We start from the raw sequence: 17,154 nt of genomic DNA on the forward strand, positions 1-17,154 counted from the left end.
TTGCAGACATGCACACAGCAGCGTGTTTATTACAACCCCTCAAGGTTTCAAATCCTTTATATACGTACCTGCATGAAAACCTCAGGGTGTGAAGATTTCAATTTTCGGACAGTAATCATTGATACAGAAACAAAAGGCACTCGTGTGGAAATGTTAGACCACTTTGTGCTTTAATTAGGCATCTTAAAACAACTTCTAAAAAGTCTCTTGTATTTCACCATATGTGTTCCTTTTCTCTTAATGTGTTAAATTAATTGCATGTGTGGTCTACAAAAGTCATCAGTTAAATTAGACCATCACTGATTTGCCTATTTTGGCAAATATCTCCCAAGATTTTCAGTTCCAGTGGTTTGATTTCATCCGCACAACAAATCAAAACTACAGAAGCAATGGGGTGTTCTGATACAGAAGCAATGGGGTGTTCTGATACAGAAGCAATGGGGTGCTCTGATACAGAAGCAATGGGGTGTTCTGATACAGAAGCAGTGGGGTGTTCTGATAAAGAAGCAAAGGGGTGCTCTGACACAGAAACAATGTGCATTACAATGCATATTTATATTGGGCCCTATTTTTTTATTGCAATAAAAAGGCATGACTTGTTTAGCTTATTAAATTAAAAAATGATGCTATAATCCCATTTCACACCTTGTGATGAATGATGGCCAATGTGAGCCTCATCTAATACACACTATAGGTTTTATTCAATTGGACAAACAGTGAAAGCTGTTAGCCTTTGTTTAAGGTAATGCCGTTATTTCCGCAAGGTTTCTGTTACCTGCTATGGAAAGGCGCTTGTACGAAAGCCGCTATACACATGCAATTTGCATTGCATTTGCGTAATGCAGTAACAGTAAGAGCTACTGCTTACAGCACTTTTTGATCTGAGCTGCTTGCAAAAGAATGTTGTTTCCTCATCATCCAATTAATTACAACACATGTTTCATCACTCTGCTGTAAACTAAACAGCAGCCAAGTAACTTTCTGGCCACCCTGTAATTAATCCACCTGTCCTGCCCCCTGTTCTGTTTTTAGACCTGCCTATGACTTGTGCCAGCAATCTGAGTCAATCTCAAATAAACCAACCAGTGACGCTACCTCTGGTACAGTCCAGTTCTACTGTTTTGCTATATTTTATACGCAGGAGATTGCTTTATTTGACAAATACATTTCTATACCTCACGGGTGATAAAAAGACAAGATTTCAAGACGAATCAAGTTTTCCACCCACACAAGCACTTAAGATCCTAAAAATAGTCCAACAGCAATGTCTTTCTCCTGCTGTTCCGTTGTTGGATCTCCTAACATGTTGCAGACAGACCCTCTTTTGAAAGATCTTTCTCAATGCCTTGCAATGATTTCCAGAGCTCAGGGATACAACATTCATATCGCTCCTCAACACTCGAAAAAGAAAAGGCAAGATTCGCAATGCGGTCCCCTGCCACTGCTGTAAATACAACACAACTATCACTACAACTGCACACACAGCCATCAAGATTTTTGAAAGCCAATAGCCGTTGCAGCTTATAAAATCGCACAGTACATGAAAAGGAATAGTTTAGAAGAGCTACATTTTTTTTCAAATATGTAAATTATTACAAGTGTAATGTTGTTTGGGGTAGAGTTGAGGCACCAAAACAGCATAAAATGGAAGCACAAAAGTAAGAGTGAGTATACAGCAGTGTACACATGTATCAGAACACCCCATTGCTTCTGTATCAGAACACCCCATTGCTTCTGTATCGGAGCACCCCATTGCTTCTGTATCAGAACACCCCATTGCTTCTGTATCGGAACACCCCATTGCTTCTGTATCAGAACACCCCATTGCTTCTGTATCGGAGCACCCCATTGCTTCTGTATCAGAACACCCCATTGCTTCTGTATCGGAGCACCCCATTGCTTCTGTATCGGAGCACCCCATTGCTTCTGTATCGGAGCACCCCATTGCTTCTGTATCGGAGCACCCCATTGCTTCTGTATTAGGGGGGAGATTGGTGCACAATGAAAGCTGTTCTGATGTTCAAGTGCTTGACCCTAACCAGGCCTCAGGATGATACAGCTGCTAGAGGGGTTACTGCTGGACTAGCTTTCAAGGCTCGCAATTACAATTTCATGAAAACAATATAAAAGAGGATTACTCTAAAGAAAACATTAACATGCTCAGCTTTTCAGTACCTCCGAGTACCGGTGCTTTTGAATATGGAGTACGGCTGTCAGGTAGCGCTCCAGCATAAGAGCCTGCTGTTGACACTTGGTGAATGCTGAGAGGGGAATGAGCAAGGGGGCACAGTTAAAGGTACTTAGAGGTACTTGTGTGTTAAGCACACCATCTGGATTAGTCTCTATTTCTGAAGCACTAGATGCAAAAACAAAGTCAGTTCACGTTCTGTATTTTACATTAAACCAGCATTTCTGTGTTTAACGATACTCTTCCGTGATAGCAGGTTGACCAATGCTTGCTACTTTGTCTTTCTAAAAGCCAAGCAGCCACACCCCTTGTCACTAGTGCAACCAGCAGTAGACGTTCAAACGAACGCATGCCCATACAGGGGGCCCTCATAATCGGGTAACAATTGCTCAGTACCGTAAAGGTAAAAATGATTATAAAATAGAGTGTATCGGATTATAGCCTAACGCAAGCTGGAAGTTATTGCATTGACCGTATAGAACATGACAGACAGATAGACGCACGGACAGACGCACATGATCTGCGTATAAGGGTCCCTTGTAGGATCACAAGGATTTTTCTTGGTTCAACATAAGAAATGTTTTTTTTTTTTTTTTAAGCAGTACCAGGTGGATGCATGAGTTATCCATTACTTTAAACAATCATGTATACAGAAACGGAATAATACCTTTTTGAAAAATGTTGCATACGGTGCATTTACAATCCAACAATCTGGCATGATGGATCAAAAGCACCGCTGCAAACCAAACTTGTTATGGAATGCAGCTGGCAGATATTTTACATGCTATGACATTTTTAAAGAGGTTAAGACAATTCTCAGAAGCAGCCCAGCTTGTAAGCACAGTGCTCTTTTTGCAGGTCTGGGAGATAATGTCATCTTGCTATATTCAGCAGCTGAAATTGCCAGCTCTAATTCTGTCAAAGCAAACAAAGCAGCTACAGCAAACTGCATGGGGGAAAAGAAAAAAAAAATTCTACAATCGTTTATGGGCTAGGTGGAGCAGTGGGTTATCACGCTAGCACTTTCACCTCCAGGGGTCTGGGTTCAAACATAGCTTACATGCCTTCCAGCCCTCACTATCTAAATCTACTTCACATGGTCACCACACAATTTGGCACAGCTGCTGTATACTTGCAAACAGTTTGCAGAAGTGAGGTCAAGATTGGATGGCCAACCCTTATAAAAGTTTATTCTTGCACTGTACTTGTGCAGTTTTATCATGTTTTTCCCTCTGTTATATTATGCATTTACTATAGTTTACCAATTCAGGGCAGGCTTGATGCTGGGGAATCTCACACTCTCACTGCCTGTGCCATCCCTACACTACCCCACCAAAATCCATAAAAAAACACACATGCAACAAAGCTGCAAAAACAGCTCTGAAAACATGCCTTCATTCACTCTTATGTAACAGCCAAGCACTAGAAAACACCAACCTTAATAAGGGCCTGGTGTTCTGTACTATGTAGGCTGTTTATATATGCCATGACTACAATGTACAGAAGCCCGTTCTATTAATATAAAGAGGAAATTAAAATCAATTCAGTTCACAATAACTCCCACTGATTTTCCTCATAACCTGTTCTAATGCTGTTGCTTTTTTTCCCTCTTCTAACACAGCTTATAAGCCATGACACAAACACACACACACACACACCCACACATATACACACAGAACTGACTGTGCTGCGAGACTGCAAGATCTGTGCAAGCTAGCAATGAACTGCTAACGAGAAATTCAAATGCAAAACTAATATCCTCATAAACCAGGTGATCGTTTAAACAACTTACCACCTCCGAGTCTTCAAATCCATGGAGATACAAATCGTCTTGCATAAGGATTTGAGTTTTTGCGCTTGTCTTATTTCACGTCAAAGGAAAGCGTCAATTAGCAAGCTAGGTGGCGAGCTTAAAAAAAACAAAACAAAACAAAAAAAAAAACGGGATTTGCACGGTCCTGTTACAGTGTGTGTGTGTCTACATCCACGAAAAACAAGCAAGAAAAAAAGGATTAAAAATCTACTGTTCTTTAAAAGAGAAAGAGGGGAGGGGAGGAACTCAGGTTAAAATAAAAAAAAAAAAAAAAAAAATAGCCTAGATCCAGCCCTTTTCTCTGTGCTTAATAATGGAACAAAAGCACGCCCCCCCCCCCCCCCTGCATTGAAAGGGTCCTTTATGACAGGGCTGGGAGATGAACTCTGATTGGATGAGCTGGATGCTGATGCAGGGAAGCCAGGGAGCTTACTCCACCTGCCTCACTGGCTTGCAGGCAGCTTGCGCATCTGTATGTGCTGCTCGTATTACCACAGCCGTAACCAAGCCTGTGCTGCAACACATACATGATCTGGAAACGTTACAGCTTCAGCATTCCACCAGAGTCACGGGCGAGTCGAAAATAAGGTTAAGTCCACAGTTCGGAAATCACACCCTATTTCTTATTTGTTCTTGATCGCTGTAGGATGCAAACAGGCATGATCTTGCTGCTACCTGCAGCAGAGGAAGGTTATGGATGCCAACTGCCAGGTCTCCAGCAGCTCTGAGAATCTCCAGCTCAGGTGGACCAGTTACTGGTGAGCTGTTTCCTCAATTTGTGGTTGATTAAATAATTAAGATTAAATATTTGTCTACACGATTTAAATTCTACATCAAGAACAAGAGCTTAAGAAACTAGCCCTTAACATGTTACACAGGTGTAAATAGCCACTGTGGGTGTCTCCTGTAAAACGTTAAAGATCTTCCTAGAACATTAGGATACTGCAGGATATCTATTTACTAACAGCATTTGTATTTGGTTCAGTACTGTAGGATAAGCAGGCTTCAAGGACAGAGAGGAATGTACACAAACTGGACTGTCAACTGCTTTTGGATAAACCTCACAGGTGGCTAACCTACTGTATGGAGGTACGCAGTAACCAGACACCAAGCAGTTCTGTTTTAGTGAAACTCAGCAGGACAAAACAGCTTTTCAAACTCGTTAGACCTTTTCTGAGCTCTCCATTTCCACTTCAAATCAAAGTGCGAGCGGTAATGCAATTCCTGGGCACAGCCTCAACAGCATGGAAGATTGTGCAGCAGAATTGATGACAGGACATTAGTCAGATCTGAGAGTTAATTCTTTTTTTTTTTTCAGGTAATGGGAATATTAGAACATTTTCTCTTCACTGCTTTAATACCGGGATGGGCCGGTCTCGCGTTAATATTAATGAGGCTTTTTCAATTCAATGTAATGCCAAAAAAAATTAAAAAAAAGCTAATGTTAATGGGTCATGTTAAAGAAAAAGAACTAATCAACACCGCTTGTTGTATCAATCAACAATCAATAACAACAACAACAATTGCCAGGCAGTTTTACGGCTTCCAAGCTCAGACCAGTTGGAAATTTTAGTGTCAGCAACAGATCGGTTTCAATTCAAAATACTGCATTAGTTCATTATCTCACGATGCTTTATAACTTTAAACACCATAGTAACCATGACCCTGTCTACACACTGTAAAGAATTACAAGCTAATTTTACATTTAGCCTTAAGGAGAGGTCAAAGGTCACAATCAAGGTAATTTTTGAACAGAGCACATATGGGATCCTAAATGTGTTGTACAGTAACCATAACCCTATAAATAAAGAAAGAAAGAAAGGATAAATAAACAAACTTTACAATAACTGACTTCCCAAGCCAGCTTGGAAGCCTAATAATAATAATACAAACTATATTTTGTTCCCTTTTGCAATTACTGTACAAAGCACAGTTATCTAGCGCAGTAACACTATTCAACCACCAGGTGGGGCTTACACAGCTAAGTTGCTGTCCATGGTGCTGAAACTGCAGTGCCAAAGCTCTCCCAATCAAATTGAGTGGGTGTAGCACGGCAGCACTTTATATATTACAGCACTATTTAAAATGTGTCCTAATGTGTTCATCGTGTGACTCACACACTAAAACAGAAGTCTCTTTACCACGTTTTTTATGAAATCTGCTTTATTAGTACCTTATTGATAATCCAGTTTGTTTATCTACCCACACAGGTAGTTTTAGCTGGAGGGGCACAAGCATTCCTCCCAATTGAAACCTGCTTTCCACTACTTCGTGACCCAATCACAACTGTCAGCAGCAGGAGGTTATGGCTCAATCAAGTTTTGTTATATAACAAAAAGATGGTGTTTTAATCTGAATCTTTGAACGTAAAAAACAGACCAAGTATGAAGCCCTCTGCAGGTTAAGAATGCAACTATATTCACAGCCATTCTTGAGTAGATAAGGTTTTTTACAGGGTTGAGCAGGGTGCTGTTGGCACTGGGTGACTTCAGAATTTTTCATGCATTATTTGCATTATAAAACATAGCTCTATTCCGGCTTCGTCATGAATGGTTGCTCGAGCGCCAGCCCCCGGTGTCTTACTGCCTAAATCACACACAGCCTGGATGCTGTCATGCACTGAGACAAACCCACTATGAATTCCAGGGGTTTCTAATAGAAAAGGAAACTTGTGCTGCAGAGCAGGCTGAGCCATTCTAGGTTTTACTGCAATCTGAGCCTTTATGTCACCTGCACTGCCCACATTACATCTGCCGTGTTACCGCTCAGCAATCAAGTCTGATATTAAATATGAAAAGTCACTGGTCTACAACTATAGCCGAAAGTTCTGCATCACCCTACAGAATGAACTCATTTTGCTTCATAAAGTCGAATGAAACCTGCTGAATAACGTTATGTTAACATAATGAATTACACACCGTTTTGTAGTTTTCCATAAACTTAACGAAAACCTGACTAATTAAAAAATGCGACATTTTGTGACATGAAAAGTACTACTATTATGGCTTCCGGTAGACTTTTGCATTATCATCTTGTAGCTTCTTTAATTACATGATGTTAAATAAAAGATCTAAATTATGTTCATATAGTTTAAAAAAAGTCTCAATCCTAAAATTCTAGGTGATGCAAAACTTTTGGCCATAGCTGTGTGCACAATGCCTAATCAAACATGCAGTAAAACCTGGAACGGGTGAAACTTCTATGCAATGGGAGTCTTGCCTCCATCTCTGCTTAAGTCTAACTAGACTTTTCACAGACCTTGATTTGAACTTGGACTACCAACATAAGTTTAGTTTACTCAAACTATCTGACTGAATAGGAGCAAATACATGAAAAAAAGACATGAGGTTCAGACTGCACCAAGACACAGCTTCAATAGATTTGTACAAAAATTGTGCTGCAATGTGACGATACCACATCTAGCAAAGTTTGCTGGTTGCCCTGCTAGTCTTTCCAAACCTGTTAAGAGCCTTGAATGGGAAACTCCCCCTCTAAATCAAAAGAGCCACACTGTGGAGCTCAGTGAGACATACAGGGCTCCTCTGGGCAGCCCTGCTTTCTATCAACTGAACAGACTCCACTGTCTTTAAACAATTACAAAGTGGGTTAGCCTTACCTTCTCTCAATCCGCTCCTGTGATTTTATTTAAGAGGCTGTCATCTGTTGCCTGCAGCTAGTCGGCTAAGTGAAATCTACCCAGGCAGCCCCGCTCACTGTACCTCACTGAGCAGCAATGTTGCACTGGAGTGAGACATGTGCAGCAGCCCGAACTGGGCGTGTTCCAGCAGGAAGTGCAATCCGTGTGGGTGCTATTTCAAGTCTGGCGGATGGGGCTGTGTGGAGTGTTTTAAGTGCTAGATAATGATGTTAATGCATTGGTGGAAGATGTTTTACTGTAATTTCTGATACATAATTCATGCCCAAACAACAGGGAAATTATCCAGCTAGCTGAGGGACTGGTTTGTTTTCACACTGCATTCAATTTCCACGCAGAAACTTTCTGTCTAAGCATGGATTAACAAATTCATTCTATACTTTGTGTTTGTATATAATTCACAATGGAACCAGAAGGAAATACCTTTCCAATCCAAAAGTGATTAACAACCCACTAAGTGCCATTGCCCTCATGCGAGGACAGATGACTGTGTAATTTTGTGGAACATATTTAACTGTCATTGTAATTTTATCTTTAACTATACTGCTATGATAACTTACTCTGATTTTGTGAACTGCAAAAGTTACATCTAAATGTAATGTATCAAATGACAAATACAGCTTGTGTGCAGATTTTTTCAAAGAAACATTTATTTAGTACTTAATGAGTTAACATATTTTACTGTTTACCTGATTATAAAACTACAAGGAATAACTGAAGGGATATATCAGGGTCATCGCTTTCTTTTTGGACAGAATTTATTTTGGGGAAATTTGGATAAATGCAGTGGGAGGGGTAAAAATCTGGTTATAGCAGTTTAAAAAAATATATATCAGAACCCCTGGCTACAATCCAACAATTCACTTGTGACCCACGTAGATGAATTCAAGTGCAGGACATCAAAAGGAGAAAAGTCTAGTACATTAACCCACAGCAGAAATATAATTGCCACGGTTGATCAGATTTTCTTTATAAAAGTTGGCTTGCTTTGCCTTTAAGGAGTGCACTTAGAGAACACTTTGAGCAACACATTAGCAGGGAGACAAAGAAAGAGAGGGGAGAGAGAGAGAGAGAGAGAGACATGCCAGTCTTTTAAAGCCTGAGGGAATGCGAGTTAAAAGAAATGTTTTCACAGAAAGTGTAGACTAAGTGGCAGGCTCCTGCTAATTTTAGGAAGCTTTCCTTTTATTTCTTTACTGTTGCGCAACCCCTTCATCTAGATACAGCTGATCGCTCCTGACAAGGGGGTTGAACGGTGGTTCTGAATAGGGGGCTGGGGATACTGACAACCTTATTCATACTGCATTGAGAGGTGAGTTTCTTGTTTCCTGTGCAAGTGAACGAGTAATCTTAGACTAGAACAAAAACACTGCTTCCGTACTAGAATAGAGAAACTCAGGTTTGCCAACAGTGCTGAAGAGGTCTTCTATTGATCTTAACACCTCTATGGTCACTGAAATCATTCCTATAAATCTTACAGTAGCGTGCAAATGTATTAGAACATATCAAGATGTGTCATTGATCAGATTAAAAAAAATAACTTTAAATAAATTGTCCCCGTAGGCTTTTACTTGACCTCTGTCATCTTGATAACGAAATACCAAAAAGTCTGTTTCTTTTTCCAGTGCAACTTTGTAGCCCAAGAAGACGTGTGGATTTGCTGGCGCTGGACGGGTAGGAACAGGGAGTCATGAGAGGCATGGCTAATTTCTCTTTCATGGCAGAGCGTCTTGCCGTTTTCTCAAGACCAAAATGGACGTGTGCTGTCTCATCAGATTTAATCAAAGGCTGCATGCAAAAGGAAAGTGCTCCCGAGCCCCTGAACTGGGCTTTTCATGCACAGTCACAGGCAGTGTTTAATTTACCAGGCTCAGTCAATCAAGCAGCTGAAACAGCATGTTGTGCCTTACTGCTAAAAAGAAAAGGAATGTCTACAGGCTTATGTATTTTGCTGCAGGAATAATAATAATAATAATAATAATAATAATAATAATAATAATAATAATAATAATAATAATAAATCTTTTTTTGTTATGCTTCATTTCATCTTAGCCCTTTTAACACTAGCATGCTCTACCCGGGTCAGAACCTGGTATCGTGCGGGTTGGCTGCGTGATTTCACTCTGCTTTTGATAAAGCAGGGCTGATCTGGGTGACAGACGCAAGCACACAATGCTCGTATCAATGCCCCGGAAGCAGCTTGTTACTGACGCTTCCATCCAAGCTTCCCTGGATTGAACCATCGGCCCACATGTTGATCAGAGCAAACGTTTCTTCATCCCTGCTGCAGTCTGGCTCATGCTGTGTCTCAATCAACACAAATATTTTCCTGCTTGATTCTTGTAGATCTCATCAGCATCTACCCATGTGAGTTATTTCAGCCTAAACTTGGTAGAAATACCAAATATTCAAATTTCGCACAAGGTTAATGAGCAGTGGAAGAGTTGTCCCTAAGGTTCTTACAGCAATAGTAACATTCTAGGACTCACAACCCCTACAGGGTAAAGGGTTGGGCTGAAGTTCACATAAAACCCGTCACTTAACCCTCGTCTGGCAACTTGCCAAAGGGAGCGAGGTGCTCCTGGTGTTTTATTTCTCGAAAGCCCTGTTCATTACGACCGAGGTGCTACACACGATGGTGGCCTTGATGTTGAGACCAGGGCGATTTTTTGGGTCAGGATCACAATTTCTCTTTAGGTTGACCTTTGGCAGGTCACAGCTGAAAAGGGGAAATTGAAATTAAATAAATAATAAAAAGATTATCATTTCTGAACTCAGCGGGTCTGAATTTTTCTAGCAAAATCAGAGACGGTCAGGCAACAAAATGCTCCTTTTCTGGTTCACTTGGCCTGGAATGACGCTCCTATAATTATTATTATTATTATTATTATTATTATTATTATTATTATTATTATTATTATTATTATAGGTATTCTCGTTATAGGTTTTCCTGTTATTTTTTATATTTATGCCAAATAATTTGGTCATAAATTGTAAAAATAAATCTAGGAATTAAATGAATGCCTTAAATTTTGAGATTTAAAATATAAGACTTTCCCTGGAAGAATAAAGTCTGAAATTATTGTAATTTTGCATATTTCTCAGAAAGGGTAACAAAACCCCCTTAAAGTTGAGTATTGCTTCAATAACCACTTAAAAACGTTGATAATAGTATTGGGGTACCCATTTAAGAGATTATTTTGCACTAAAATATTAATTAACACTTTCTAGTCTACACTACTGTGCTGAATCATCCTTCAAGAAATGTATGCAGATTTTTTTCCTGAAACATCATTTTAATAATCTATTAAAACCACTATTGATATTTTTATTAATAAGGTAGAAACAAATAGAAGATCAAGCTAAGAAAGTCCCGATATCCTGTCTTCTAAAATCTGAAAAAACAGCATGCACCTGATCTGAATGGTAGCTATAAAACTCAATAGCCGCTTCTATGATGAGCCAGTCCTTCAAAACGTAACGAACCAACACAAGCAGCCCTGCAGAATCTATGGCACATTTCACATCTATGAAAATCGCCACTTCAATAACTCCTCCTAATCAGGAATTACTGTAACAGTCAAGAAACCCTGTGCAAATCACAAGCGACATCCATCACCAAACACATCCCACCGAATTCCTGCGAGACATCCCTGTTCACCCTCGAACCAAAGCAGCACTGATTCGCACGGATTTAAAAACGAGCTTCCCTTTACTCACGTCGCTAGTTTTTACGGTGGCCCCTGCCTCCGAGTCTCCGGTCGCTAGTTGTGCTTGTTCAGCATCCTGCTCTGCTTGCGGTCGCCTGGTACACTGAACCTCTCTCCTAACTACATCCCCAGCACTGCGAGCGCTGCACTGCCTCGTCACATGGGAGTCTGTCCCTACCTCCTTCTCCCCTTCTGTCACATGCAAGGTGTAGCGGCTGTCTCCTTTGCCCACGTCACTAAGGGCATTAAAAAGGTGTTCAGCCACTTTTGTCAGTTCTTGACAGGCGTTATAATAACCAATGCACCTTCCCCTTTACTGTGCTATTTTCCAGGGATGGAAATATTGCATGATAGTTTCACCCATTCCAGATTTTAATAGGAGCTTGATCAGTCACAGACACAATGGATTCTCAAAGCTATCTAAATTGTCTTTACTGCAATTCTTTTTTTTTTTAGAAAAAAAGGTTGTTCTATGTTACAATGCAATCTGTTTCTTCTTGTATCGAGTGGGTCTCGTGATAACGGAGGTAGATCTGCTGTAACTGCCAAAACTCAGCCTGGTTTTACTTTTTAATAAGACACAGCTGAGCTTGTTGCCTGTATACACTGTGGCAAATCAAGCGCGTAGTAAAACCTGGAATGGGTAAAACTGCTGTGCAATAGGAGTCTTATTGCCATCCCTGGGAAATCCATGTTTCTACAGTCAGAAGACATTGAGAAAGGCTTTCAGTCATAACTTGGGGTGTAAATATTAATCGTGCATCGATGAATCGTGATATTTTCTTGACATGATATATTGTGTTGTGCTAGAGGACCATCACATGCATCGTGATACAGATCATACGGCAGCTTGCATATCCTGATACATATCATGACATTAATGTATCGTTACACCCCTAGTGTCACGTTTTCATTTTTACAAACATTCTTATAGCATTTCTAATCAATGTTAATGATTTTCTGCATGCTCAGATTGCTGGGATCATTTTAATAAGAAATCTAAATTAATCTTTAGAAGGTGCAGGGCGGAGCGCATTCGTTCAGGCCTGACGATATTTTCCACTGGCACTCGGATACCGCGAGGTGTATGTGTTTGAGAGAGAGAGAGAGAGAGAGAGAGAGAGCGAGAGAGAGGGAGAGGATAAGAAATGTTTTGGGTTTTGTCAGATGTCTGGCAAGGTCATGCATATCAGATTCGTCCATTTCCAACCCCCAGCGGACACAGGTGCCAACTCTGCGATAGATTGCAAGGTTTGAGTTCCTGGATCTGAGAGGCATCACCTTGTGCCTGTTCAGAACCGACATTGAGGCGATGCCAGCGGCTCTGATTTAACCAGCAAACAGCAATGCAAAACGAAATGCTTACTCATTCAAAGTTAACAGAGCTCGTTAAAAAGACACTAGAAATGCAGATTAACCCTTCAATGTAGCGTTGATGAAACCATTACTTTGGGATTTGTTATTTTTTGTTTTCTCTTTTGTTTGATTTTACTGGTAAGAGTTTTGAGGAGTTCTATTATAATGAAAGGTGCTATATACAAGTTGCATTATTATTATTATTATTATTATTATTATTAAGCATATATCAATTAGTGCATACAGTCATATATGATACCTCTACACTAATACTTTGTATACACTCTTCAGTATACGAAACATAAAACATTATCTTGATATGTAAAAACAGTTTAAATAGAAACCAATTAATAATCCTACCCAACATTAGAAATGTACAGTAAACTCACACGTTTCAGGGTATTCCCACATACAATCTTACAGTACAGAGCTTTTAAACTGCACAGTCAGGATAGCATTGCTGCAGGCAGCATACACAGTAAGGATCAGCACACGAGTATAACAGCATTACTCTGAAGCTTAAAAACTTAATGACCCTTGCACTTTAACTGGTGTACAATGGAAACAAAAAACAACAACAATAATAATAATGAAAACTATTACTGCCTTGGACATCTATCTATCACAATACTGTGTGAACCCCCATATTAATTGTTACAGGGATGTAATTATTTGCCCATAAAACTGCTTTATATTAGCATCCACACTAACTACTGACCACTGTATAGTTTCCAAAACGGATTTGTTTAAAAACTAAACAGACATGTCTGTCTATAGTCGTTAAGCGTATTATGAATTTTTTTTAACAAAACGGGAAACAAAAACAGCAGTCATTATTACAATAGCGGTAACATAAAACGTTATTATTCAACATCACAGACAGCTCCACCACCGCCACGTTATTATCTTCGTAAATAAAACACAAAACAACTAACCTCGTTCAGTAAAAAGACGCTGGAATTGGACAACGACATCCGAGTTATAAAGCAGTCGGCTCGGGGGACACCGGCGCTGGCGCCACTCTGCAACCCGGAGTCACGAAAAGCAAGACTTGCCCCCTTTCTCTCTCCGCCATCAGCGCCGCGTCATGCGATTTATCCGAATCCCCAAACTTCATCAGAGTGAAGGAGCATTGCAGCTGGGGTCAGGCAGACGAGAGCCTCGGCGACAAGGTTATGTGAAGTAGGGATAAGGAGAGCTTTCTCCTCTGATTAATTATTTATCCGGCTCTTTCTCAGCGTCCCGAAGGAGCAGCTTGCTCTGCGCTGCGGAGGCACGCAGTGTGGAACAAGGAACAGATGCGCGCTTCTTAGATGCACAGTAGCCTTTAATGCAAAACCACAGTGTTCCCTCGAAGGAGGATTATCCTGCAAATTTCCTTTAGAACCCTTGAATAAAAAAGCTGAATATCAAATAATAATAATAATACATTCTCAATTATTCGTGTGTCGTTTTAGTCGTTAGAGGCAGGATTCGCTATTTAAGAGATATTTACACATCGGAAATGATACACTGCTGCATAATCCGAACTACAACTAATATTATATGAAAAAATAGACGTGTTGCATTTTTCTGTCTGCCTGTCAACTCATTTAGCGACCCCCTTCTAAAACATCCATTATTTAACACTAATGTGACAAGCAATTGCGCTTTATTTTCAGTCAAAGCCACCTTGTCAATTGTATGCAATGTACTGGCATGCTGTGAATCGACGCTTGCATGTACTGTACCGTGCACAGCATTTACAGGTAGGGATCATCTTTAAACATATCATATTAAACTCGGATTGTTTCTCTTTATATCAATAAATCATACTGTCATTCATGTACTGTCTGTACAGTGAATGCGGTGCTGATTTTAGGGATCATCTGTGAAGTTCCAATACTGAAGAAACATAATTACGCTCTAGAAATGACGTACATTACAGGACGAAGAGACTGGCATTTATGCTTGAAGTTTGAATTAATGCTACACACGTTGCACATTACAAATACGACCAGCACCCAGTAGCTGCAGTCATTTGCAATGTTTGTAAAACATAATGAATTGATGCCTGCTTAGTATACTTTAGTTTACCCTCCTATGCACTCAGCAGACGTTGGCAGTTCAGTTAGTTTACATGATCCCCACACACACAGTTCTTACTGTTGCACCTTAAGAAACCAGCCACACCCTCTTAAAGCTAAACAGGCTATGAACTGCAACCTCCAAGGTCTGATATTTGATTTTATTGGAAGTCTGGTTCTTAACAGTCCAATGGACTAAGTCCTGTTTGCAAAGGGTTTCCAGATCTCCACAGTGAAAAACGGGGAGTGCTTTTTTTTTTTTTTTCAATTCACCGACGCTGTAGCAACTCTGCAGCCATTCAAATAACAGTATATACTAACACACTCATCATTTAAATATTATTTATTTATTGCAGCTCATGGTTTTCTTTCAATTGTCATCTAATCAAAACATGTACAAAACTATTAGAAAAAAACAGAATCAGCTGTTACCATGTAAACACGTGATACACAAATAAATCAGACTATTAGAGAGATAATCCATAAGATTGTTTATTTTATTTTTGAATGGCGCTAACACAAACCAATAAACAAACCTGCTGTTGACTTGCTCAGCACACTGCTAATGTTTTGCACTTAAAAAAATAATAATAATCTGAACACATAGCAAAACTGGGACCACAAATTAAGGCTGAAAACTGGGGCGGTTTTCTTTTACCAGTTGTCCCGGGACGCCTGGTAACGCTGTGTATGCTCACCAAATCCACACAAAACCAAAAGAAGAAACTTAAAGTATGTTCCTAGAGCCTAATAAAAAATTGATCGCAAAAAAGAAAGCGTGTATTATTAAGTGTAAGTGCAATGCAGAGTGAGCTGCTCTGAGAATGCTCAATGAAACCAAACAGAGACAGAAACAGACGCTGCTTGGTGGCCACTTGTGTGTGGGCGTTGTTTTTAGCCCATTCCTGAGGAAATCTCCCTTACATAAAAGGGAAAGCTTAACCAGCCTCTGCCTATAGTTCCAATGCCATGCTTCTGCCTGGGGGGATGCATTGATCCATAGTTGCACCTGTATCACCTAGACTTTTCAAACCAGCTTTAATATGAAGTTGACCTGTTGTGAACTATGCTGTACAAATTCAGCAGATTGAAATAAATAAATTCTACATGAGCTCGTTCATATTCGTCCAAATGAGCACATATTCTGCTGTGACGCACGCCCTCTGTCAGCCGGGATGTGATAATTGAGTTTCTCACGGGGCCCCCGCACAGCTCTAGGTTTTCAGAGGAGTTTTCCACTGCACGCAAATATTTGTCTCACATGTCAGGATCCTCTTGTGCTCAATAGTAAACTAATAAGACCCAGGCACTGCAGGGAATAACAGTCATCAAAGCCTCTTTGCGATATGTTTGAGAAACAAAAAACAGACACAGTGTAGAGTCTACCAGGCAGTATTGTAATAAAAGATAACAAAAACAACAATGCTGATGATAACAACAGTTGGTGTAAATTGTATTGCCCCTGGTTTAATAAAAGCTGATTGAGTTTTAAAGTCCCAGCCAAATATAATAGCCGTCTTGACTTTGACCTTATATGGCTGCCATATTGTGGCCATGTGTCTTTTTGGTTTCAGTACGATAAAGGCTGAATGCTTTTAGATACTGTCTTCACATTCAGCCTGATTACAGGCACCAATTTTGACCACATGTGGTTTAACTTCATCGTTTCAGAAACTAGAACGATATACTGTATACTTCATCTACTTTCACTTTACAACAACACCTCCTTTTTTCTGTAGTTCCTTTTTAATTTTAAAGTTTACAAACCGTTTAATCAATTTGATTCCCCTTGCAATATATCACTGGGGGTTCACAGCCTCCCAACATCCTTCAGACAATTACTAATTCTCAAAGCCAAGAAGTTACATCCGGCAAACCTTTTTCTTTAAATTTGGTTACACTCCACAAAATGCATGCGAGCACTTTGCCCGCTGCCAACTTAGAGAGATGAACAGTGTTTAATGTGTGGTCTACAATGCAATTACAAGACCTGCTGCAAATCATTATGCTTTATTGCACAGGGCTGCAAAAGCTTTGGATGAAGTGCAGACACAGTATCTGGACAACCAGATGAGGACTGCTCTCCGCTAGATACCAGTCTAGAGAGCAAAACGTTTTTCTCAAGGTTGAACCCACACTTTTTAAATCACAAACGGAGATTCCAGTTCAAAGGTACAAGCTCACCTGTTCCTTGCTTTAATCTGGGCTTCTCTTTACTTTGGCTAAATTGTCACATTGTTAATAGAGTCTCTTCAACAAGAACAAGGTCAATGATCTGTGTTGGAACCGGCAGAAATTTTAGCAAAGGCAATGCTACCAAACTTTATAGCTTTTTCTTACTAGTATAATACGTAATCGAGTCCGAT

The 17,154-nt window shown here is 40.0% G+C and overlaps 1 protein-coding gene across 2 annotated transcripts in view; it reads right to left on the reverse strand.

Moving 5' to 3' along the window:
* Positions 1-17,154, reverse strand: part of cacnb3a (calcium channel, voltage-dependent, beta 3a) — a 48,574-nt gene that overhangs the window by 22,165 nt on the left and 9,255 nt on the right. The window contains exon 1 of one of the 2 annotated variants that reach the window (XM_041241864.1): positions 13,658-13,980. The exons of the other annotated variant lie outside the window; for it this stretch is intronic. Within the exon in view, the coding sequence (XP_041097798.1) occupies positions 13,658-13,696 (39 nt within the window). The 5' untranslated portion in view covers positions 13,697-13,980. Of the gene's footprint in view, positions 1-13,657; positions 13,981-17,154 lie in introns of those variants that run through there. 2 annotated transcript variants of the gene reach the window in all.

Source organism: Polyodon spathula, unplaced genomic scaffold, assembly GCF_017654505.1.
Source record: "Polyodon spathula isolate WHYD16114869_AA unplaced genomic scaffold, ASM1765450v1 scaffolds_825, whole genome shotgun sequence".
Classification (NCBI taxonomy): Eukaryota; Metazoa; Chordata; class Actinopteri; order Acipenseriformes; family Polyodontidae; genus Polyodon; species Polyodon spathula.